This window comes from Leptinotarsa decemlineata, unplaced genomic scaffold, assembly GCF_025532065.1.
Source record: "Leptinotarsa decemlineata unplaced genomic scaffold, Ldec_3_MD MMD2_tig00001393_RagTag_RagTag, whole genome shotgun sequence".
Taxonomy (NCBI): domain Eukaryota; kingdom Metazoa; phylum Arthropoda; class Insecta; order Coleoptera; family Chrysomelidae; genus Leptinotarsa; species Leptinotarsa decemlineata.
The window spans coordinates 8583953-8610015 of record NW_027412562.1 but is presented as its reverse complement, the minus strand read 5'-3'; the positions used below and the strand labels follow the sequence as shown (position 1 = coordinate 8610015).

General features: G+C 33.7%; 1 protein-coding gene across 2 annotated transcripts in view; it reads left to right on the top strand.

Annotated features, from left to right (window-relative positions):
- RunxA (RUNX family transcription factor Runt related A) overlaps positions 1-26063 on the top strand; it is a 99980-nt gene that overhangs the window by 55667 nt on the left and 18250 nt on the right. For both annotated transcript variants that reach the window (XM_074175952.1, XM_074175951.1), the window contains exon 2: positions 2770-2883. In XM_074175952.1, coding sequence (XP_074032053.1) covers positions 2770-2883 — 114 coding nt within the window. The remainder of the gene's footprint in view (positions 1-2769; positions 2884-26063) is intronic.

Sequence of the window (26063 nt, the reverse complement as noted above, 5' to 3'; positions counted from 1 at the left end):
ATATGCAGGAATAACTTCAGTGAAGAATCCTGCACTGGCACCTGTCGGATATAATCCAACGCCCTTCGTGGTATTAGCCAGGGGAGTAGTTGTTTTCTGATATGTGTCAGTCCATTAACCTACTGTGTAGGGTGTTGAGACTGGCCTGAACGAATTGTTCTTTTAGATGATTTGATTTATAGCCAGTCTTCAAGTATGCCCACTGACTATACGTGAAAGATTTCTTTCCTTTTACGAGGAATTGGGCAAATTTGGATATGCAGTTGGTTACCTCGTTCACAGGCAGATGGAGCAACGACAAACCTGTTGTTTGTTGTAGTCTTCAGCTTAGTTCGAGGAATGATACTCTGACGGAATTCGATTTTCAATTATCGGAAATCATCGACTTTATGTTGATGATATACACTACCTTGCACTGACGAGTGGCCAAACAGCCCGAAACCGGTCTGCAAGTGTGTTCCGATAATTGAAAATCTATTGCGGCAGTTGTATCGCCAACAGCATATGCAGGAATAACTTCAGTGAAGAATCCTGCACTGGCACCTGTCGGATATAATCCAACGCCCTTCGTGGTATTAGCCAGGGGAGTAGTTGTTTTCTGATAGGTGTCAGTCCATTAACCTACTGTGTAGGGTGTTGAGACTGGCCTGAACGAATTGTTCTTTTAGATGATTTGATTTATAGCCAGTCTTCAAGTATGCCCACTGACTATACGTGAAAGATTTCTTTCCTTTTACGTGGAATTGGGCAAATTTGGATATGCAGTTGGTTACCTCGTTCACAGGCAGATGGAGCGACGACAAACCTGTTGTTTGTTGTAGTCTTCAGCTTAGTTCGAGGAATGATACTCTGACGGAATTCGATTTTCAATTATCGGAAATCATCGACTTTATGTTGATGATATACACTACCTTGCACTGACGAGTGGCCAAACAGCCCGAAACCGGTCTGCAAGTGTGTTCCGATAATTGAAAATCTATTGCGGCAGTTGTATCGCCAACAGCATATGCAGGAATAACTTCAGTGAAGAATCCTGCACTGGCACCTGTCGGATATAATCCAACGCCCTTCGTGGTATTAGCCAGGGGAGTAGTTGTTTTCTGATAGGTGTCAGTCCATTAACCTACTGTGTAGGGTGTTGAGACTGGCCTGAACGAATTGTTCTTTTAGATGATTTGATTTATAGCCAGTCTTCAAGTATGCCCACTGACTATACGTGTTTGAAAAGGTGCTTTGATTGTAATTGATCTGCTACTAATAATTTTTCTTATAACGTAGTCAATAAATGAATTATTATCATTATTATTATTATTATCACGTATGTGTCTGGCACTAAACTAACTATCTCTACAATTTCAACCTTAAAAGTATTTTTATCGTTTCAGCGCAGATCATTATGTCATCTTCAATGATTGATTGTTGTATTCAGTACAATCTACCATACTCAATAAAAAACATGCACTCCATTAATATTTAGGGACAAATTCGTAACCATCTCATCGGGCTTCATTGAAAATAAACATCAGGTACCCTCTCAACATAATAGAATATACGAAATCAAGAATGAAGTCTGATTGATTTCGGAACTGAAAAGGCATTTCCTTTGTATGAACCAAAGAACAAAAAGATTCCATGGATATTGCCTTCGTGGAAACAACAACTATAGAAAAGGAAATTATTCTCAGGAGTGATATTTTTTTTACTTCCTCGTTAATATATGAACAATTAAAACTATTTTCCATAATTCAGTATCTTCGTTATGCAGAAAAAATTCTTCCATCTTATAAAACTTAGATCATAATGTGACCATCCACAATTTTTCCACTCTAGCACCCAATATTGCAAACTAATCTCAGTTCAGTCTCTCTCAGACTTGGAAACTATTCCCAATATTTGTCTACGGGCAGTATCGGGTTTTCATTAGATCCTAGTCTTGGCATTCGAAATCCCTCAATATGGTGAATTTGGTAAAATCAAAGGGGTATACTATGACCCATGTATGGTTTTGCGGGTTAGCCAAACCCCTGGCAATTTAGCACTTGGATATGGAATGCCATCGGCCGTGGACTCACCAACCTCGGTTTGTTGAATGACAGAGGCATCGCGTTATAATATTTGTGGGGGGTTTTATAGGAAAGATTACGTTAGTGGAGTGTCTGGGTTTTCAAAACGTCATATAAATTATTATAAATGATTGATAAGAATATAAGAGTGGTTGAATTTGTCAATATAACTCAAGAGCATATCATAAGAATTTTAAAATGAACTTCCCATCCACAAAAGCCTTGTTTTAGTATGCATAAGTTTATGTTACAGTATTATTCAATACATATGAATTGAAGGGGTTATATTTTTAGGAGTGATTAATTTTTGGGAAAGAAAGTTTTTGGCTTTCTACTACTCCATCTGATACAATGATACAGATGGAGTAGTAGAAAGCCAAAAACATTCTTTCCCAAAATATTCAATACATCTTGTTGAATCTAGGAAGAGACTTTCGAGAACAAATGGGGAATAATGCTGGTGAATAGTTGAAAAATATTCTTACTGATGTGTAATATAACTTTCATAATGAGCATACCAGTGATTATTATTTTCAAACATATTAAGAAACAAATATTCACTTGATCCAAAAGTATCTTAACCTAATGTTGTTCTATTTGGATATATTTGGATAACTTGACTCAACCTATTCAGGGATCTAATTGAAATTTTGATATTTGGTTTCTCCGGAAGGAAATACTCAATATTATTTTTCTTTATTTTCAGGAAAGAGTTTCACCTTAACCATAATGGTTTCGAGTAGTCCTCCTCAAGTTGCCACCTACAATAAAGCAATTAAAGTTACTGTCGATGGTCCACGGGAACCGAGGTCCAAAACAAGTGAGTAAGATCCGTTCTATATATTCACTCTGAAATTAGTAACTCCTTATCATATTGCAAACCGTAACATTCAACTATTTATCATATGAGTGTTAAAAGTAAGGTTTTATTTTGTGAGTGACAATGTTTGCGAAATGAGCGTAGCGAGTTGAGAAATTTCACGAACAAAATAAAACTTACTATTAAAACAAATATCACACAAAATTTTTTGTACAACTGTCCTGTTTTCATAATAAAATAGATGAATTTGATATTTCTATAAAAACACATTTAGACATCTCTTGTTAGTTAAATATTTTCATGTTATCGCATTCGCTGTGAAGTGGCCGTGTCAGGTGACGCCGAATCACCTGTATTCCCAAAAAACAGTATTGTTTACAGCTCACGCGTTTTATTCAAAGTCACATTTGAAGTTTTTGCTGGTGTTTAATGTCTTGCATAATGAAGAACAATATTGAGGAATTGTGTGTTCTTTACCATATTGAAGAGGCTGCAAAAAGAGCTTCAATTGAATTGTTACCAGAACAAGTGGCTCAGCAGTACAACATCGCATATTCTAACTTTCTTAGCTGGTTTAAACTTAAAAACGTCGAAGGAAGTTTCAGCGAAACCGTCTTCTTAGCCTATCTAGAAGAGAAATCAAAAATATGAAACTCGTCAAATTTGTGTAGCAAGTTTTCAATGATAAAGTCGAATGCATTCATTGAAAATGGTGTTAATACAAGCAAATATGTTGAGATAATAGCATTCTTAAAAAGGAAAAATCAAAGGTATAGGCCAAAAAAATAAAAAAACTCTTACGTTTTCCAGAGGTTTAAAAATGAGGCGCTAGATGAAAAATATTTGATAATAAAGGTTGCTACTATTTTAGGAATATATGGAGCCTGCCGGCGTGAAGAGTTCTGCCATTTATTAATAGAAGACATTAAATTATTACATAAGTCATTGATTGTTCATATTCCGAATATAAAAACCGAAATAGGTCGTTCTTTTCGCATTGTTGGAAGAAACATTGACTATTTTAATAAATACGTTGCATTACGCCCTTCCGTTATCAAACATCAACGTTTTTTTCTGAAATACTAAGTTCGTTCTAAGCTGGAATATGGTTGTGTCATTTGGAATCCAAAGACCTTTTTATGTTCTGAAACTATAGAAACAGTCCAGAAACGATTATTAAGAACACTCTTTTTCAGAAAACACAATGTTTCGCCGTTATTTATATCATATTCTAGCCCAATTACAAGAATTTAACATGCAACTATTGACAGACCGCCGTGAGTCCTCGGAAGTAATTTTTGTTTTTAACATTCTTAGAAAACTAAAAGTACCTGAAATTCTCTATAATATTGATTTTATTATACCTGACGTAAGACTGAGAAGAAGAGACAATCTATTTCGTATCTCAAACAATTTGTCTCCTCTTCAACAATGTATCGAAACAGTTAACTAAATGGCGAGGAACTGTGAACTGGATATATTCAGTATTACAGAGGGACAACTCCTCCGAATGCTCAAATGTGACTGAATATTTTCACGGTCATTTTATTATTTACTGTTTTATATTGTAATATTTTATATAGATTTTAACTGTATCAATGGTATTCAATGAATACTATATGTAAAGAACTTTCGAAAAAACTGTACATCATGTAAGTGGAAACCATTCTGTTTGTTGTTCAGTATAAATAAATTTCTATTCTATTCTATATTTTCTCTGCGGAGTTTTCACCAACCAATTTGGCATTATCAAGAAGTATTCAAAAAAATATTTTTTGTTTTGTACTGAGTCATTATATGAACGAAGGTTTGAAAAAGGTTTGGCTTTCTACTTCACCTTCTTCCAAAAAATTGTTGAAAATGAAAGGAAAAAAAAATTTTTTGTGGAGGAAAATTAGTTTTTCATCAACCTTTTTTGGGTATTTTCACCTATATAATCTGACAAAATATGAAAATTATAATGAAGAACTTCAAATATAAGTCTAATTATATTATTTTCTAATTATATTATAGATATGTTACTGCGTAAAAATCAATAAACTTGTTGTATCATGTTGTATCAATTTTGACTAAATTATGTAATTTCACATTTCAAAACTCCTTTGACATCTGTCGAAGAAGTTGAGAAATAAATTATCAGGAAAGGAATAACTGCAAATGTCTTTGAATGTTTTGTCCTTTTCTGAAGATGGAAGTAAATTTTTGCCTCCGAAACGTTAAGATAAGTATTGTATTATTTCTTAGCAATTTTTTTGATAGGTGAAATTGTTAAATACGACAAATTACTGATGAATAGAACATTTTTCTTTGTGAAAAATACTTTGATTTTTACGCGGTAACTTATCGGGGTAACTTATCGGTATGGAAAGTAAAAACATCAAAAAAAATCTATAAAAAATTATTTTGAGAAAACCCTATATAAAGACAGTGTTCCATGTAAGTGAAATTTTAATCCTTTCATATACCTTACTGTGAAGCAAACCTGTGAATGATATCTGAATCAATTCCATAACAAATATTTGGAGTGCAAACTGAATAAAAAAAAGTGTTTTTTCTATATTTTATGTACAATATACATAAAGGTAGTTATTTCGAAAGTATTTTTCCTTTCATATTATTCAATGTTGATATGAAAATACTACTACTTGTGTCGAGAAGGGTTTTTCTTTCAGTTTCTGCCTGAAACTTACTTCTTCGCCTGCTCTACACACATAGAGGTTACTTGTTTGAAATTCATTGCTTTCTTCATTTCTTTGTAAAATTCCCACGTTTTTTTTTATAAAGATGGAGTAGATAGAGTAGAAAGTCGAAACCATTCTTTCCCAAAAATATATCGCTCCCAAATATACCCCTTTCAATTATTTCTTTTTCGTTACTGAAACCATATAGATACGATTAAATGCAACTGATGCACCTTTATTAGGAATGACACTTTAAAAGGTAAAACCTCGTTAGTCCTTAGTTCGTTCAAGTTTCGACTTCTTAGTTATCATGCTTAGGGGTGCGACAACTAGTCAATGGAAAAACAGATTTTACCAGATTTTCAACAGATAACAGACTTTATGGATAAATGTGTTTCCATATGTCAATATATGATCTTAAACATAACAACTTACTGAATTTGATATTCAGTTCGAATTTTGATATTATGCCAGGGTTTTATTGTTCCAAAATTCGTGACTAATGACTTATGTTTCAATAGACAGATAAAGAGAAAGTTTCAAAATTCAGTGATGGCTAATTAATTTTCCTTTCATGTGAATGAACGATTCTTTCCTATGCCACCCACTAAGTTCATACATCTCAAGAAATTTGAAGCCGAATAAACAAACGCCAAGAAATTATTACTGGCATTCAGTCATTTGCAAGATAATTTTACTTCCTCTGAAGTCGGTTTATCAAAACGAGCGTCTTGATACCAGCCGTTCGTGACTTTAAACTTTTTAAGTATCCATTTCAAAAAGGTCTCACCGACATAATATTGAAGCGGTTTGAGTTTATAGAGTGAAGTCTCCAAGATGTACAAAGAAATTAGGCGCATGTCATCTAACTTCTTTAGAAAACTTATATATTTGTGCTCAGAAATATCAAAAACTCTTTTGAATAATAGAAAGCATTATTTTTTGGGAGAGAAACTTTTTGGCCTTCTACTTCTCCATCTTGATACTTAATTCATACTGTTTAAAAAATCTATTTTTCCGTTAATTAGCTGTCGCCTCCATACGAACGACAAGTTCGTATGGAGGCGTTGAGAAACATGTGCGAGCTAAGGACTAACGAGGTCTTACCTTTTAACGTGTGATTTCTAAGACTGTCGTCGATGACATGAGTGGATTCAACCCATTTTGTGACAAAAAGTTTCAATTACGAACAAATTCAGTGTTTTTTTCTATAATGTTATCCGAATTTGCTACGAAAGAGCCGGTAAGGCAAGTGTCTTACGACGAAACATCGGATGTCCAGCAGTGAGGATGATAGTATTCGATGTAAATTAAATTTCACTTCTTTCATTAATTATATTGTGTAGGAATCCTGTGAATGATATCTGATTCGATCCCATACGAATGTTTGAAATACAAACGGCATAAAAGTGTTTTTTGTACAACTGTAATTGAAAATGACATTTTTAAGGGTTGTCAATAGTATGACTTATATTTCCAACTACAATTAAATCTGTTCTGTCTGTTTAAATTCTGTTTTTCCGTTAATCAACTGTCGCCCCCATACGAACGACAACTCTCAGAAGTTGAGAAACTTGTGCGAGCTGAGAACTAACGAGGTCTTACCTTTTAACGTATGATTTCTAACACATGTGTAAATGATACAACTCTTGTCATTATTCTGTATATGATTCGTCATTTTGAGTTCAGAGTCAATTTAACTGACTTAAAATACGTTTTTGTACAACTGTCATTTTTAATGGTTGTCAAGAGTATTGAAAGATGATGTTTACAAAATAGCGTGTTGAAAATATTTCAACACGATTTTTTTCGACGAAATAGCAATAACCAAAACATTATTATTCAATCTTCAAAGACATTTTATCATGAACAATATATATATATATATATATTATATATATATATATATATATATATATATATATATATATATATATATATATATATATATATATATAAATACAATTTAATTATGTTACAAATGTACTAAATTTGAGTGAAGAGGACGATGTTGTAATGCTGGAGCAAACTGGGATTATTTTTTCAGCAATAACCTTCTTATAAGAAATTGTAACCCTCAGCTATTCTTGTAGACTTCCATCATCCGTACTTCTTAATATCCGTTATATTTGCTCCTGATTGTGCTAGGGAAGAAGCAGAAGACCTTCTGAAACAGTGACCTGTATATTCCTTTGGTTCCGGGATGTTCAGAAACTCAGCCGTGGCATTTTCCCAAACGTGTTTATACTAACTGGGCTGGCACTGCATTTATGATAATAATAATATATATTCATTCACTTTCTTAAGATTGTTTACAGTGAATATACATGTACATATAGAAATGAACGGTGAACAAATAAAATACATCTTACGAGGCAAAATGATCTGCCTGTGTGTAAGGAATGAGAATACTGAATCTGACATTGAATGAGATTCATGCAATAAATTAAGTACTAAGATATAATCATTACTGGAGTTTTTTCCCCAACACCAAATCGTTATTTTCAACATCTCGACACGTGTTTCGATCACCAAGTGATCATCTTCAAGAGGAAGATTAAACTCTCTAATCTTCCTTTAATTCACCTATTTTTATTGTGGTTTAAAGGTGTCGACTACGATGTCATGACCTTCTACTATTAGTTTGTTTATCATTTGCTTTCTTGTTCAAATTTTTGCGTATATCCCAATAGCTTTGATAAATTTTATAATTCTATCCAGACTTTCATTATGATCTTTCAAACACTCCTTCATAGAATTTGGTTTTTCAAATCATTGTCTAGCTTCATCATACTGGACACAATTCAGCAAGATATGTTAGCCTCTGTCTACATTGTTGGCATATTGTTTGTTGTTCTTCTGAGAGCATGAATACGTTAGTTAAGTTGGTATGACCTATTCTCAAGCGTGTAATCACAGTTTGTTCTCTTCGTGTCTTCGGAATAGAATGCCTCCAGGGTGTGATTTTTCGCTTAACCTCTTTCAATTTTGCATCTGTTTCCTCCCATTCAGTTTGCCATAAATCCATAATCTGTTGTTTAATATAAAGTTTTACGTCTTCCGGTCCAATAGGAATATTATTACAAACATCACCGTGTTAGGAATCACACGTTAAAGTGTAAGACCTCGTTAGTCCTTAGCTCGCACAAGTTTCTCAACTTCTGAGAGTTGTCTTTCGTATGGGGGCGACAGCTGATTAACGGAAAAATATATTTTGAAACAGCTTTTTTGAAACAGATCAGGTATTTCGGTAGCTCGTTTGGCTGCTTGATCTGCTAATTAATTACTCGAGATTCCTTGGTGAGTAGGAGTCCATGCAAATTCGATGTGTTTTCCATTCCTATTCGTCCAGTGTATGGATGCCAATATGGTCTGTACTAGTGGATCTTTATTGAATGATCTTTCTAGTCCGTACAAATGATAAATTTTACAGATAAGCTAACATTAAACAGATAAGCTATTCCTGAAATATTAATAGTTTATCAGAATCTGCCAACAACCGATAAATATCATAATTCAAAACTCACTCTAGTGTAGCATATTGAAGTATCCTGTGCTATTTATTGTACTAGTTGTACGGTACTAGTTGACCGTCTGCGAAATAATTGTTTAAAATTCAGCATTGACGACGAAGATTTTTTTTTGTTTTTCATTTTATTTGACCTTTCGTTTTTTTTAATATCTTTCTGTGAATTTCTATTAATTTGAATTTCGGCGAACCAAGCTAACAGCCCTTTGGAATAAAATTTATTAGTTGAATAAAAATACTGGAAGTAGTAAATTTTCAGTTTTGAGAGTCGTTACCGACAATCGTAAATAAACTGAAGAATCCTGATAAACCTTCACTATCAACCAGAAGCCACACAAATTATCCCTGTTACACTAGTTTATGTTCGAATGTTCACAATGTTAATTGATTTCTCAATAATAATGAAGTGTGAACTTCCACCTTCATAGATAACTATGTCGAAACTAGTATCCGTGTTTGTTGGCCGTCATCTGCAGGTGTTTATGCCTGACGTTTCGACTACTACTGCTATAGACATTTTCAAATGCGATGAGGTAACGGAGTGTGCTCGGGTTGTTTTCACTATGGATATGAACTAGTACATTATTGAAATTTGTCTTCGGTTTCCATTCATCGATGTAAAAAAAATCCTCTGTTTTTTTTAAACATTGATCCCCGTATACTCATTCGATGTTGAATTGATTACATCATTTCGAATGTGGAAAAAACCAAACCCTGATGAAGTCTCGGGACTACTTTTATTTCGCGTCCAGTGTCGATCCTGCAAAATAGAGTAGTAGCAGAAAAGCCTTCCATTCCTGCAAGTGTCGAGATTCTCACCCTAATCTAATACATGTCATCAGGAAAGTGTCCAGCTGTCGAAGTATTTCTAGAACACGGGGTCCTGATAGTTACTGCCACCTCCTGCTGTCGCCGACTGCTACAGACATTAATTAATATATACTCACAGGAAATAATTACATTTCTGGTAAAACTGTTTCCCGCTTCCCTCCCTTCATGATTCAGTAATTATTTTACATGCTTGATTGTTTCGCACCAATGTAATTTTAATTTTGTTTATTAAACCATGGAAGGGTTCGCGCACGTTCCTGCTGATGGCAGAACAATATGCCATCAAATTGCCGAACAAAAACCAATTCTCTTTCTGGTTTCACGTCATTACCGGTTCGAGGTTTTTGGCAGACACGGAAATTGTATTTATTTGGAGAAAACAATATTTTTGAAGCTTCCACTGACACTTTGATCTCAATAATATCCTAATCCCAGCAGAGAAGTTACAAACGTTCTCAATATGAATTATTGCTGTATCTGAAGATTATAATGATGATAATAATATTTATTTGACATTCAATTTGAAATACACAATAATCTTAGTTAACGACAAATAAATATAGTTTCCATAGAAGGATAAACCTGTGCGTGGGCTATATCATTTTAATATACAATAGATTATAATGAATGAAATATAAAAATGAAGTTTTTTTCAGTATGAACAAAAAAAGCACTAGAAAGATTGTATACAGACATTACAGTTGAATCATATATAGTCGATATGAATAAAAACATTTAGCATGAACAAAAAAAAACACTAGAAAAATTGTATACAGATTTCATATTGAAATTACATATAGTTAATACAAATAAAACATTTAGGTTATACCTATACCAAAATTCAGTCTAGTTTTCGCTATAATTATTGCTATGTAATGAGGGCTTCATAATAATCATCATTATTGGACCATAAGAGAAAAAAGTTTGGAGAACTGGAAAACTGCAAACAGCAGAAAAAAATTGAGCATTTGAATATGAATGAAAAATCTCGGCTGGGGAATCTACGAGTTTATTTTAAAAATATCGATAAATTATCAGTGGCAGAAAATGTGAATACCGTATTTCGGACAGTACTCTTAACAAAATGGTTGAAGCTTGCGCGGCCGAAGTTTTCAATCTCACTATTTTTCGGGTTTGAAGGCCGGCGATTTCTGGAATTTGTTCCTGACGTGTCGCTAGCGCGATATTTATATATATATATATATATATATATATATATATATATATATATATATATATATATATATATATATATATATATATATATATATATATATATATATATATATATATATATATATATATATATATGATGGTTGCTGTTCTTCAAATTATCAGAATAAAATTCCATATTCGATAGAGGTTCACAGCTTCTTCTCTTCTGTTGAAATCATCCATGCCTTTGTAGATCTCTGTTGCCTCCTATACCAGTCTGCTATTTTATTTCTGTTGGGGGCAATGAGTTTCGTGTTTTCGAACAGTATCCTGTGGTTTTCTTCACTGAGTACGCTACAGCCGACTTGTTCGTTAGGCCTAGCCTGCAGTTTCTTTCATGCTCTTTAATCCTTGTTTCCGTGGATCTTTCCACCTTTCCACAAGTGCACCATATGCGATAAACCCCTGCTGACAAGACAAAACAAAAGAGACCCACTATCAGCAGCAGTGGCATATCACATACCTTATTACATAGGTATCACACAGGGGCATATCGCCTAGGTGCTAGCATGCCATAAATTCGTTTTACGTCATTTACCTAATTCAGGTACAGTTATTGACACATCAAACTACCTGAGTCAACATAAATACGCTTCACGCAAGTTAATTAATATCAGGTATATTAGCACATCAATCTACCCAAGTCAACATAAATACGCTTAACTCAATTTACTTTATTCAGGTATAGGTATTAGCACATCAAATTACCTGAGGCAACATAAATACGCTTCACTCAATCAACCTAATATAGGTGCAGGTATTAGCACATCAAACTACCTGAGTCAACATATATATGCTTTACGCAATTTACCTAATTCAGAAACAGGTATTATCACATCAAACAACCTGAGTCAACATAAATATGTTTTACGCAATTTACCTAATTCAGAAACAGGTATTAGCACATCAATCTACCTGAGTTAAAATATATATGCTTTACGCAGTTTACCTAATTCAGGTACAGGTATTAGCAGTCGTAATACCCTGTCGTCGGAAATAAACTCAAGATGTATAAATATCTGAAGAAGAAACGTCTGGAAGAAATTTCAAAATCGACGGTCTTCAAACCCGAAAAATAGTGACACTGAAGAAAGACCAAAACATCCAACCAATCTTTGATTGTCAATACTCTTCTGATATTTAATGAACCCGTTACTTGATGAAACTCAATAGCACCATTCATGATAATAATAAACAATTTCTACTAAGAAGCGTGTTATTAGACAGTAGCTTCTCTACTTGAACAGGTCTTTCGAATCATTTCCTACTGACTTTTTTCTTTCGACTACTAAAAAAGTGAATACATGTGAATATACGTTTGAAGACTATCGAGGAGAAATACATACATATGTGAAAATAAGTATTTCGAAATAAAATCTCGGAACATCATCTCCCACAGTACTTACACAGTAGGTTTTCGTTAATGCCTGCCGGAAAACAGCTGCCGAAAATATTTAGTTTCTGTACAAAGATTTAAAAAACGAGAAAAGCAGCAATTGAGTCAATTCTGTAACAGCCTTCTGTTTTCTTTTTTTTTTGTAGTATATTTTTGAAATTTTTGGTCATTTATCATGTGTGAATTAAACTACAAAGGAAACTAACCTTTTTTTTTTTTGATAATTTCACGCAGAGATCTCGTCTAGCATCCTAAGGTTGAGTGAACTAATATTGCAATGAGTTTGAAGCACTTGCGAACAACTAGCACAAAGTTCTGGCAAGTTGCTATCTAGCGAACAAGTCTTGCGGTTTCTTAATGCTTTATTGCGACGTAGCAGGCTAGGAGTTCTATGATTTATGTTATACTTGTTTCAAATAATTTAAACAAAATTCAGTACAGTAGTTGCTTCATATATTCTCATTAGAATAGGTTTTGAAAGCGATTAATATTAGTTTATATAAGAAATCTGCAGAGATTCTTACATTTCAGAATATTTTTGTTTTGATAATAAATTCTTTGATAAGTTTATCTCATTTGAAGTCTGACGTCTAGACTGCTTACAGGCTAAAGAAGAGTTATGATGGTAAACCCTCAGAATGATTTTCATCTGTTCTCATACTTGACAAATTTGTAGTTTTGAAAAAAATACGTACAGAAATAAAAACAAACCCAAGTTCTTAAAAAAAAGACTTTAGCTTTCTGCTTCTCCATTTTCATTAAAAAAATGTGGAAATCTCCCAAAGAAAGTGAAGACGCAATCAATTTCAAAAATTAAGTCTATATAAAGATGTGTAGAGCATGTGAAGAAGTAACTTTCGGAAACAAACTGAAAGAAAAACCCTTACGAAACAACTACTTTCATTGAATTACACGAAAGAAAAATACTTTCCAAACAAATACTTTTATATGAACACTGAATTACACAAAATACTTCAGCATATACCATTTAATGATAAAAACTGCATAAAGATTCAGACAAATAGAAATAAAATCAGGGCTTGAAATAAAATATGCAATATTTTTGTCTGTGAGTGTATATATATTTTCTCTCTGCATATAGCTGATAGTTTTAGTACATGTGTGAAATTGTTAATCATTGTATAAAAATAGACAATGCCGTAAATAAATTAATAAACAAATGAAAGCGTCTGCTGACAGAATTATGATGAGCAATACGGATACAAAAAAAAAAATAGTGACAACCGAGTCTGCAGTATTAGATGTCAAAACCGAAATCCAGCTACTTTGAGATTCAAACAAAAAATTGGGAGTCTTTTCTGAAGAAATCATTTGAAAGTGTGGACCATAAAATTCTTCAGAAAATAATGCATCCGAAGTTTAGTTTATAATTGGTTTCAAAATTATTTATTGAATAGAAGGCAATATGTCTATACAGGCGACATAATTAATTGCAAAAAATATAATATGTGGAGTACCGCAAGGATCAATACTTGGACCTGTTTTGTTTCGTATGTATTTTACTACAGCAAATTTATTTGAAAAAGTACAAATGTTTGCTGATAACACCACTCAAATTTACAATTCAGTTTGTATTCCAAACATTCCTAATGGAAACAAATCAGATATAATTCACAGGATTGTTACACAATATAGCAAATCAAAGAAGGAAGATTTCATTAATATGGAACACTATCATCCTCACTGCTAAACATCCAGTGTTTCGCCGTGAGACACTTTCTTTATTGTTTCTTCAGCACCAAATATGGATAACAATATAAGATGAAGCATTCAGTTCATAATGGAAATCACGACTTTATGGTCAAGATTTGGTTTAATGTACACATTTCATCGATGACAGTACGAAATGACATTCATTTTCTTATTCGATCAAATCCCAGTCATTGGAATTTTGTATAAAAAGAAAGGGGTATATTCTCAGGAGATATGAAGATGGAAAAGTAGAAAGCCAAAACCTTTCTTTCCCAAAAATCATTCTCTTTCTTTCGATTCAAACACAAATTCCTTCCATAATATGTTATTCAACATCTCACGTTTCACATTATAAGAGTCATTGTGTATAATACATGGGCTGAAAAGTCGCGGGCCTAAGAAGAAAAACGAGTTTTTTTTGTTCAAAATTGGCTTCATTCATCAAGAGCCACACAATCATCACAGCGCCGCTCTAACCTTTCAATACCACTTTTGTAAAACGATTAATCTTTTGCCTCAACAAAGGTCTCAGTTTCAGCAATAACCTCTTCATTGGAGCGAAATTCCGGTTTGTTTAAACACGGCCAAACACTGCTTAAAATCATCAAGACGTTCTTGTTTTTGGTGAAGAGTGAGTTCGCGAGACAGCCACTTTTCTCATAGTTGAATGCTCATGCAATATAAAACCAACAAGTTCTTTTGATTTCATTACAATGTCAGCTAACTCACACAACTTCACTTTTTGATCATTTAAAACGTTTTGTGAATTTTTTTATATGTTTTCTGGTGTTACTGTCCACTGCATTCTGCATCATCGGCGTCTCTACGACCACGTTTGAAGTCACCAAATCAACGTTTAATTGTTGTTTCTGATGAAGTGGAGTCCTTATAGCACCTTTCAAGCCGTCGTTTGAAAGGTATTTTCTCCCATCAAGAAGAAGTGTAAAATTAAAACATGGAATTGTTTTGGATCCTTCGTTTTGAAAATAACAAAAGTAGTGTGACTCTTAGCACAATAACTCACAAACTTATAAGTAGAATATCATGGAATTTCTACAGCTTCCTATTGGAAGTTAGTAAGTACTAATTGAAAAAGCGGTGAATGTAATATGACTAGCGCTATCTATGTGTTAGGCCCGAGACTTGTTAGCCCAGGTAGTAAGTGTTATAAGTGTATTATTAATCAACAGCTAAGAAATATTTATATAATTTTGCTTCAGTTTTTCTGTAATGATCTTGAAAACTGATAGCTAAGTATTTTGTCATACTATCCCATCATTCCATCTCACCGTAGATGAAAACGTACTGACTCCTAAATCTTCCCACAGTCTCAACTTTCATCTTCTTCCTTTTTAGATTGCAGAACCAGAAACAGTTCAAGCCCGAAATTCAAACTATATTGAAAAATACGTCTGCTAATATAATAATTACCCTTCAGTTCTTTGGTCATTCAGGAAAATAGTTCCTTTCCACCATCAGATATTTGTTGTCTTTTTAACTCATAACAATTTGAGGAAGAATCGAATCTGCCACTTCACAATACCAATGCATTCGAACACCAGACAGCATTATTTCGACCTACTATATGTTTCATCAGTGGTACTTGAATGTTCTTAGGCTTTGATTTCAACTAGTGTCCTTGTAGTAGAAACTGCAGATCCAGACAAATTTTATTCGGTGGTCAATGTCAATTTTCGCTTTGCAGTGGGTGCCCTTTTTATCTTTGATATTCAAAGAATAAGTCTTCTGCATAAGTAGATGACCATGGCCATTCATAGATAGGCCTGATCGAGCTGTCTTTCAATGTAGGCTTCATTATCCTGCCAGCCTTTTTTAATTGTCCTTATTCCAGTTCCAGCAGCCCTTTGGTATTTATATTGATTACTTTCCAAAACGTTTTGAAGTATTTCTGATACCTGACCTTGAAATATTTGAATGAACTCATTAATTTCCTCTTGTATATAATTGGAGTTTTTTTGTCAACACCAAACCGTTATTTTCAACACCTCGATACACACACACCACAGTGGATCACAAAATCCCTGTTGTGATGAAAATTTTGGCATCTACCTCAAACTGTCGGTGATTATATAGCAAGCGATGAATGTCCTTTAACAGAAAAAAGTCTTGAAGTTTCACTTTGCGATAGTATTTCTAAAATCAGTTTTTCATCGAAGCCCATGTTCTTTATTCGATATAAAACTTGACTAATGACACGTGGATATCCTCAAGTTCGTCTTTCAATTTGTCGATCTTAACTATTCACATCCTTGTCTACATCACTTCTATGATCCATACGTTGATCTTTCCAAACTCACTCTCAATTTTGGGGAATGAAAACGATCGGTCGGTAGTAGGTCGGTTCGACGTGGGTGCTTTATTCGCTGTCTCAAATCGACCGCCGTGTTGGTCGGTGGTTCAAGCCCCAGGCTGAACCACACGTTGAAAGGTAAAACTTCGGTAGTCCTCACCTCGCACAAGTTTCGACTTCTGAGGGTTGTCATTCGTAGGAGTGCAACAGCTGGTCAACGGAAAAACAGATTTTAAACAGATTTATGACAAATATATTTTTTGAAAATCTTCAATTCACTTGATCAAATTAATTTGCTGTATATTCATTGAATTATCAATTATTTGAATCAATTTGACTGTTATGTTTGTTGAAAAACTATAGTACTCAACCCTATTATTGTTATGATATTTTTGAGACAACCTCACTCACACTTGAATGCACAACCATAAAAAAAGACGAAAAGCCAGAAACATGTTTGCACTTCCAATTCATTTTCATGAATTCTTGTTTAATATATAATTTTTGGTTGATACTATTAACTTGATGAACATCGTTTTTGAATTCAATGCAACCTATATTCACCTACGCGAATTTCGGTTTCGTACATGTGAATTCAAGGCCCTTTCACTAAAGCCACAGATGTTTTCAACTGTTGTTGGAAAACAGATGTCTGCGGTTTGCCCGGTTAGTATATACATTTATTCTGATGAGACTCTAGTTTGTTCTTTTTTAAAAATCTGGTTTGAAACTTATTTTGCAGTAAGTGAACTTCTCATGAACCATCAACTTCTCTTCATAGAAATAATTGGTTTCTAAGACCTGTGGAAATAATAGCGTTGAGAATACTTCTGAATGATCCCATTCATATAACTTGTGAGAAGTTTCCCAACTTTCCAACCCCTGATATAGATGGAATTGATGAATTGGGTTGATTAAGTGTCAGCCATTTGGAAACTGAAACAAAAAATCTGGTATAAAATAATGGAGTGAATATTCATCAGAAAGGAATTTCCCTAAACTCGCTTGAGGAGCTCTTTAGGAGGAATTAACGAACTGAATTGGGTGATTAATTAATCAAAACTAGCTCATCTGCGCCATTCGAATCCTTTAGAACTTAAAGTGGTATCCTAGTGAGAATACTCAATTTACATGAATTGGAATACTTACAACACATACCATGTGCGTTTGTGAAAATGTAAGTAATGATCTTACCAAGAAAAATATATATAGATATCAAAATCGATTTTTGCATCAGGTAGTTTAAACACAGAGGTTCATTTTCATGAAAAAAAAAGTGGATATAATGAAGTTTGAAACATCAGAAAGAAATTACAAAAATCGACGGCCTTCAAACCAGAAAAATTTAGATTTAACGATTTTGGTAGAAGGCAAGAGCTATATACTGAACACTCAAAAACAAATCAAGTGACAGTGTAAGATTCTTCACTGAAGTTATTCCTGCATATGCTGTTGGTGATATAACTGCCGCGATAGATTTTCAACGAGTCTTTTTCCTGAGAATAGTACAGCAAACGTGTCACGAGAGGCAGCACTAGTAGTAGGTACAAACAATAAACTATTCACATGTAAAACAGTGTTATTTACGTAATATTAATTTATTATTTAAAAATATAAATCTGATATAAAAAATTATTTTGTTCTAGTATAATGCCAACAAAGCATTGCTGTTTTGGGAATTATACGTCGGATAATCGATATTCGGAAGAAAACGTATTTTTTATACCATTTATAAAACCTCATAATAATGAGGTTAGATGTAAGAAATGGATACATGCTTCGAGGAGAGTGGATTTAACAGTGCAAAAAATAAATTAATATTCATATGTATGCTCTAAACATGAAATGAATAGTAAATTTTCATAGTTAATTACCATTGATTAGAATGAGATATAACCCCAATAGTTTATTAAATTATATTCATTATATTTAATTAAATTCATTTCATTACCATCTATATGTGATTCATATTTCACTCGGAAATAAGTCTGAAATTCATAATTATTTTGAATTTCTTCTATTACAGTTTGAATCTACCGCTACTCGTTTACTAGAGTCTGCATACTAACCTGTCTATTGATTCACTTCTTTTCCAGTTACTTTTAAATTACGGCATGCCAGCCAACGTTTCAATGTTATAACATTGTTATCCTTTACAGTTGCAAATTTTAATTTTGCTCCAGGAACATTTTCTTCTGTTAAAAACATTCTTTTTTAATTGTACTTTACCATATGTTTATATGGGGATTAGGCGGTGTTTGTCCCTACCGAACTACTAGCGCCGCTAGTGAGTGATTTTTCGTACTTCAGGAGAAAGGTTCATTATTGGACACACTTGCAGACTGGTTTCCGGCTGTTTGGCTTTTCGCAGTGCAAGGTGGTGTCTATTCAGGGCAGTAGTTGTTTTCTGATAGGTGTCAGCCCATTAACCTATACTGTAAGGAGTTCACATTGGCCTGAACGAATTGTTCTTTTAAATGATTTCATTTATAGCCAGTCTTCAAGTATGCCCACTGACTATATGTGGAAAGTTTTCTTTTCTTATACGAGGAGTTGGTGGAATTTCGGATAAGCGGTTGATTATCTCGTTGATAGGCAGATGGGGCGATGACAAATCTGTTGTTTGTTGTCCGCTTCAGCCTAGTTCGAGGAGTGATACTCTGAAGGATTTAGATTTTCAATTATCGGAAATCATCGACTTCATGTTGGTGATTGACACTACCATGCACTGACAAGTGGCTAAACAGTCTGAAACCGGTCTGCAAGTATGTTTCAACAATTGAAAATCTATTACGGCAGTTGTATCGCCAACATCATATGCAGCAATAACTTCTGTGAAGAATCCTGCACTCAAACCTGTTGGATATCATCCAACGCCCTTCATGGTATTAGCCAGGGGAGTACACCTACAGTGTAGATAATTTGGGACTGTTCTGACCGAATTGTTCTTTTACACGATTTGATTTATAGCCATTCTTCAAGTATGCCCATTGTCTATATGTGAGAACTCAAAAACAGGTTTTGAAAGATCAGTTAAATGATGTCGCCAATACTGATCGATTTTTCGCACGTTATCTCAAAAATCTTCGAAAGTTGATGTTCTTTGACATATGATTATGTCAACTTTGAAAATTTATCTTCGCTTGGAATCAATAGAGTCATTCTGGATAGTTTTACTGAATGAATTAAGGCGATAATTTTCATGAGGATGTTCCAAAAGTAATGATTCAAGTATAATTGTATACGCATACAGTGCATTCCTTTAATGTCCCCGCTATTATTTTTTGAGCGAGTCAACTCAAAAAATTTAAATTTGGGATAATGAAATAAATGCATGAATACTTTATTTCAAAGTGAAATTGACAGATGAAAATTTCAAGATGGCGACTGGGCGCCATCTGAGAAAAAAATGAATTGAAAGGGGGGGTCTTGTGACATATTATTTTGAAGCTCCTGACGAATACTTCACAACCCTAGACTAAAAAGTCAATATCTTCACCTACTACAAAATGGCGGAACATTCAATAATTTCCTGAAGACGAATACATTAATATCGATATTTCTAGAAATATTCCTTTTTATCTGCCATCTGGCAATTCCAACAACCCGATGAGGTTCGTTTCGTTATTTTTTGTTTATAAAAACGTCAAAAAATGTCAGTACGACAATGAACATCATTGTTCAGTTAGAATTTTCATTTAGTTTTCGGTTTTACTAGTACAAAGGTACCACGTCAACGATATCTAAAATGATCAGTTCTCATCCATTGAAAGAAAAAATTGAAGAGATTTTTATTTACGGTGCAACGCGTAACACATACCCAATATCCAGAAAATTAACGTGTGGGCAGAAATATTGGCAAACCATATTGTAGGACCTCTATTCATTGATCAAAATTTACCAGGGGAACTGTATTTGAATATGCTGGAACCTACTGTTGACCCTCTCATCACCGAAAAAGTCGAAGCGAATCCTAATGAATTCGATATGGATATAGAATTCCAACAAGATGGAGCACCACCACATTACACCATGCAAGTAAGAAACTATTTGGTTACTACTACTTTTCCCGGTCGTTGGATTGGCCGTCGAGGTCCTACAGAATGGCCAGCCCGCTCGCCAGATATGACACCTTTGGACTTTTTATTATGGGGCTATTTGGAGCAAAAGGTGTATGAAATTGAACCTACTTCGATATTGGATATACGGCAGAGAATAATAAATATTTGTAGATATATTGACGTTACTGGGTTCGAAAATGTTAGGCGTGAAATATTGGATAGGCTGTTCATATGTCAAGAAGTTCAAGGCAACCATTTAGAGCATCTTCCGTAGTGACCTCAAGCTCATTATCCATATTATGTAGTTGAATGTCAATGTATTCAGGCAATTATTAAAAGTTCCGCCATTTTGAAGTAGTTGAAGATATTGACATTATATTCGAAGGTTGTGAAGCATTTGTCAGGAGCTTCAAAAATATCTATCAGAAGACCCCCCTTTCCATTATTTTTTTTTCCAGATGACGCTTAGCCGCCATTTCGAAAGTTTCATCTGTCAATTTCAATTCAAAATAAAGTATTCATGCATTAATTTCATTATCCCAAATTTCATTTTTTTGAGTTGACCCGTTCAAAAAATGAAAGGGGGGCCGTTAAAGACAGTTTTCTGCCAGTTTTCTGATTTGTTTTGTGTGTTCCTGAATAGAATATGATTCGGCAGTAATGCGTTTTCAATCTCCGATTACCTTCACGTTACTTCAATACCTGGACTATACGCTATACGCTAAAGAGTACTTATGATGCACTGTTTGGAACCTTTGGTGTAGTAATGAATATTACTGAAGTTTTTTTTTTATAATCTTCCTCTTTCAAGATGATCACTTGGTGATCGAAACACGTGTCGAGGTGTTCAAAATAACGATTTGATGTTGGGAAAAAACTCCTGCTTCAAAGAGTAATGAGACTTTTTGAGAAATTATCCATTTGATTTCAATTTTAAGTATTGAAGGGTTCAAAAAATCTGTCGACTGGAATCAACTTGACATTTTTTTGGCGTTTGTAAATAAAATACATTGATGATTATTAATTTATCATTTTTGACCTTCTGTAAACAGTAGACCTGTGGAAATACTGGTTGAATTAATTTACTTGAGAAGTATTTTGATTAGTGCGTCCAAATTCCACGTTCAATATTTCAAAAACGAAAATACAAATTCTTTGAACTCTGAATATTAATAGCATCTCATGGTGAATATTCAACTTGTTGCTTCCTGTAGGAACATCACGAAATCCAAGGGATTGTTAGGAAGACACGGTTTCCGTCTTTATTTGCCGTCTCTACGCATTCTTACGCACAAGAATAAACCGACTGGGTGATAAATTACTTACCGTTTTAACCTCTGCCTGCTCTTTAATATTCACCCAGAATCTATTACTGTTTTGTCTACGCACGTTAACTCGACACTTTGTTGATTTCATTTGAATTTGGTTATTTATCGCTACAAGGGTGATTAATAGATTTGTGATGAGATTTGTAATTTTAAAATGATAGTTCTTGGAATAGTTTGGGTGTTTATGGAAAACAAATTATTTGTTGGCTGTGTTGCGATTTTACAATATAATATACAGTGTGTCCAAGATAAGGATCCTAAGCATGGGAATCTCAGTACCTGTTGGAGATACAGCTTAGGTTAAATTAGGAAAAAGTTGTGTTCTTTAAAGCTTATTTACATGCCGTTTAGAAACTTGAAGAATTTTCATGGCCTGCTGAGATATTTGGGAAAAACCAGAATTTGACAATATCAATTTTATTTTTTTCTGACTTTATTTGAAAAGATATCAAAAAACGAATAACACTTTTTCATTGGCACTTTTAAAGTACTACACGATGGTATTTTTAGATTTTATATCCGACGTTTCGTTTTCAAGAAACCATCATCAACTTTATTTTTTTATATGACCCGAAACAAAAGTACACCCTGTATCTGATTCCATTTTCTATTACGAATTCAACGATGTATCACATGCCATTGTTTTCTTTTTAGTTTAAAGGAAAATTACATTTTTTCTATTTTCAAAAAATCTTTAAGTAGGCGTTGCAAACAAATGCTTTGACGTAAATACCTGTCACCGTGCCTGTCAAATATTATTTAATTACACGATAAAATAGTAATCGTCGTTGTTGTTAGCCTGTTTGTCGAGTTGTTGTTTTTAGAGTTATTGTTACTGTTGTCGTTATTATTGTTTATTGTCGTTATTATTGTTTATTGTGTTATTATCGTCGAATATGCCGGGTGAGCATTATAGCCATGAAGAAAAGTTTGACATGCTATCGTGCTACATTTTGTGCCACAAAAATACTGTAAATACAGCAGCAATGTATCTCAATACATATCCAGAAAGAAAGCAGCTATGTAAGTCCATTTTCTTAGAGCTGGCTCGACATTTAAAAGAATATGGTTCATTTAAGAAGCCTGTTTTATCTCGAAAAAAGGAATCTTCAGAAGAAGCCCAAAATAATGTTTTACAAGCAGTTGTTGAGAACCCTGAAATATCAATTAGGCAAATCGAAAATAATGTAGGAGTAGCCAAATCCACAGCTCAATTCATTTTGCGTAAAAATAGATATCACCCCTATAAATTTGGGATTTGCCAAGGACTTAAACCAGGGGATTTTGAACGGCGCCGAAATTTTTGCGAATAGTATACACGCGCGTGTGAAGAAGATTATAATTTCCCTTCAAAAATAATATGGTCCGACGAAAGTATGGTCACTAATAATGGTATCTTCAACCGCCGCAATACGCATTACTGGGCTCAGCAAAATCCGCGTGTTAAGAAAATATCAAGACATCAAGAACGTTTTGGGTTTAATATGTGTTGTGCAATTTTAGGAACTAAAATACTAGGTCCGTTTTTTACTATAATTCTTTGACCGCCGAACGATACCATCATTTATTGCAAAACTATGTAGAAGACTGTTTAGATAATTTACCTCTGGCACAGGTCAATAACTGTTGGTTTCAACAAGACGGTGCTCCTGCACATAATTCTAGACAAGTTCGAGAGTATCTTTCGCAGCGATTTCCTGGAAGGTGGATTGGAACCTTTAGTGCGATCCCCTAACTTAACTCCTCTGGACTTCTTCATATGGGGTTTTGTTAAAAACCGGGTTTACCAACATTCTTTTGAAACTGAACAGCAGTTACGAGAATGTGTAACTGTCGCATTTAACAGTATTACACCAGAGATGTTACGTGATGTTTTAAGTTCTACAGTTAGAAGATCATACTTATGTTTGAAAAATAACGGAAACCTGTTTGAACACCTCCTTTGAATTAAATAAAAAATGCGTTAATTTCTTTGTTGTTTTCATTACTTTAAAAAAATCATTATTAACCTACTTAAAAATACATTTTAAAAATAGAAAAAATGCAATTTTCCCTTAAACTAAAAAGAAAACAATGGCATGTGTTACATCGTTGAATTCGTAATAAAAAATGGAATCAGATACAGGGTGTACTTTTTTTTCGGGCTATTTAAAAAAATAAAGTTGATGATGGTTTTTTGGAAACGAAACGTCGGATATAAAAACTAAAAATACCATCGTATAGTACCTTGAAAGTGCCAATGAAAAAGTGTTATTCGTTTTTTGATATCTTTTCAAATAAAGCTGTATCTTCAACAGGTACTGAGATTCCCATGCTTAGGATCCTTATCTTGGACACACTGTATAGTCTGTCTATAAATGATAGAAACTTCAGCAGTATATATTAGTGTCACAGGCGTACTGCATTCAAATCATCCACCTCAACGAATTGAATAAATACATACAAAACTTATTCTTGACAATTTCATTCATAACAAACAAAATAACAAATCAACTACGATAAATGTGAAAATATGTCCAGTAGCAACCAATATATTCTCTAAAAAATAATCATTCAGTTGAAAGCGATTGAAAAAACATTGTTTTTTGAAGGCGGTATAAATAGATATTCCTTTGAATCATACCGTCAACAGACACACTGCATCCTTCAATAGGACCGAATTGACTTTTTCCATAGGAAGAAAAAATTACATTATTTTCTGTTGGGATGGTACAGGGGTTAGTCTTAGTCTTAGTCTTAGTGATATTCCTCAGTTTACGTCGAGATTGCGTTGAATAGGAAGTTATATAACATGGAAACTTGTTGTTCGGAATCCGTGAAGCGTCCAAAACTGTCAGCATTGAAATATTAATGAGAAAAACAATTGTTATAAATGTTTATAAACCGAAATAAAAATTAGCAACATCGAACAGCAAGCCATGATGGCAGTGAAACGTCAGGAAGAAATTACAAAAATCCACGGCTTTCAAACTCGAAAAACAGTGACACTGAAAACCTCAGCCGCAAAAGTCTAAACCATTTTGTCATAACTTTGGAACTTTTCATGGTGGTTACTGGTGGTGTTGGTGCCTTCTAGCGGAGTGTAAGCCGGCATATATTTCAGATCTCAGTCACCAGATAGACACCAGTTATTTAATTTCAAAAATGAAGTTCATCACCAGCTCATGCACTTGTCCCATTTCTAAATTTACATGCTTATCCACATTTCATTTTCCGGAAAATCCGACACTATCAGTCATAAAATACTTTGTAATATATTACATATTTTTGGGTTCAGTGATGCATCATCAGTAATGTTGATATCATCTTATCTAGATAATAGATTACTACTTGGAGAGAAGTTAAAACAGGAGTAACCCAAGGCAGCATTTTAGGCCCACTTTTCTATACCCTACATACTGCCACATTCATCAAGAAGTTAAAGTCTTGTGAATATCACCTTTATGCACATGACTCTCAAATATATTTATTTTTCAAATCTTCAGATATAGGTCAAGTAGTAATATTATGTTGGAAATCAATCCAAAAAAATCAGTATACATTATCTCTGGAAGTCATCAGGGAAGAAGTAAAAAACTACAGCTTGAAAATTGGAGACTCTGAGATACAATTTAGACCATATTCAACAATTTTGGGCTTGAGTTAAGATCATAAACTAAGACTTCGTGAACATGTAACCTACAAACTTGAAATTGCTTATTCATCATTGAAACTCGTATATCCCCATAGACAATATTTGGATGTAGAAGTTAAGAAAATGCTATATGATACAAAAAATTCGAAACTCTTGCAACAGGTTAATATTTGGTAACAGAAGATGGTCCAAAATTTTACACAAACTAGCAGATTTGAAGTGCTTGAATATGCTTAATCGTAGACGTTTTCATACAACATGCATATTCTTTAAAATAATCAAATTGGGAATCCTCCCTACTTATATGAACATTTGTCTTATAGAACAGATATACATAACCTGAATCAGCGTAAAAAGATAGTGCTAAACTTTCCTGTACATAAAAAGAAAATATTTAAACGATCTTTTTTCTACAATATCTCCTTCTCAATAAATCATCTCCATAAATAGGAAAACAATTGTTTTAACATGTCAGAAACTG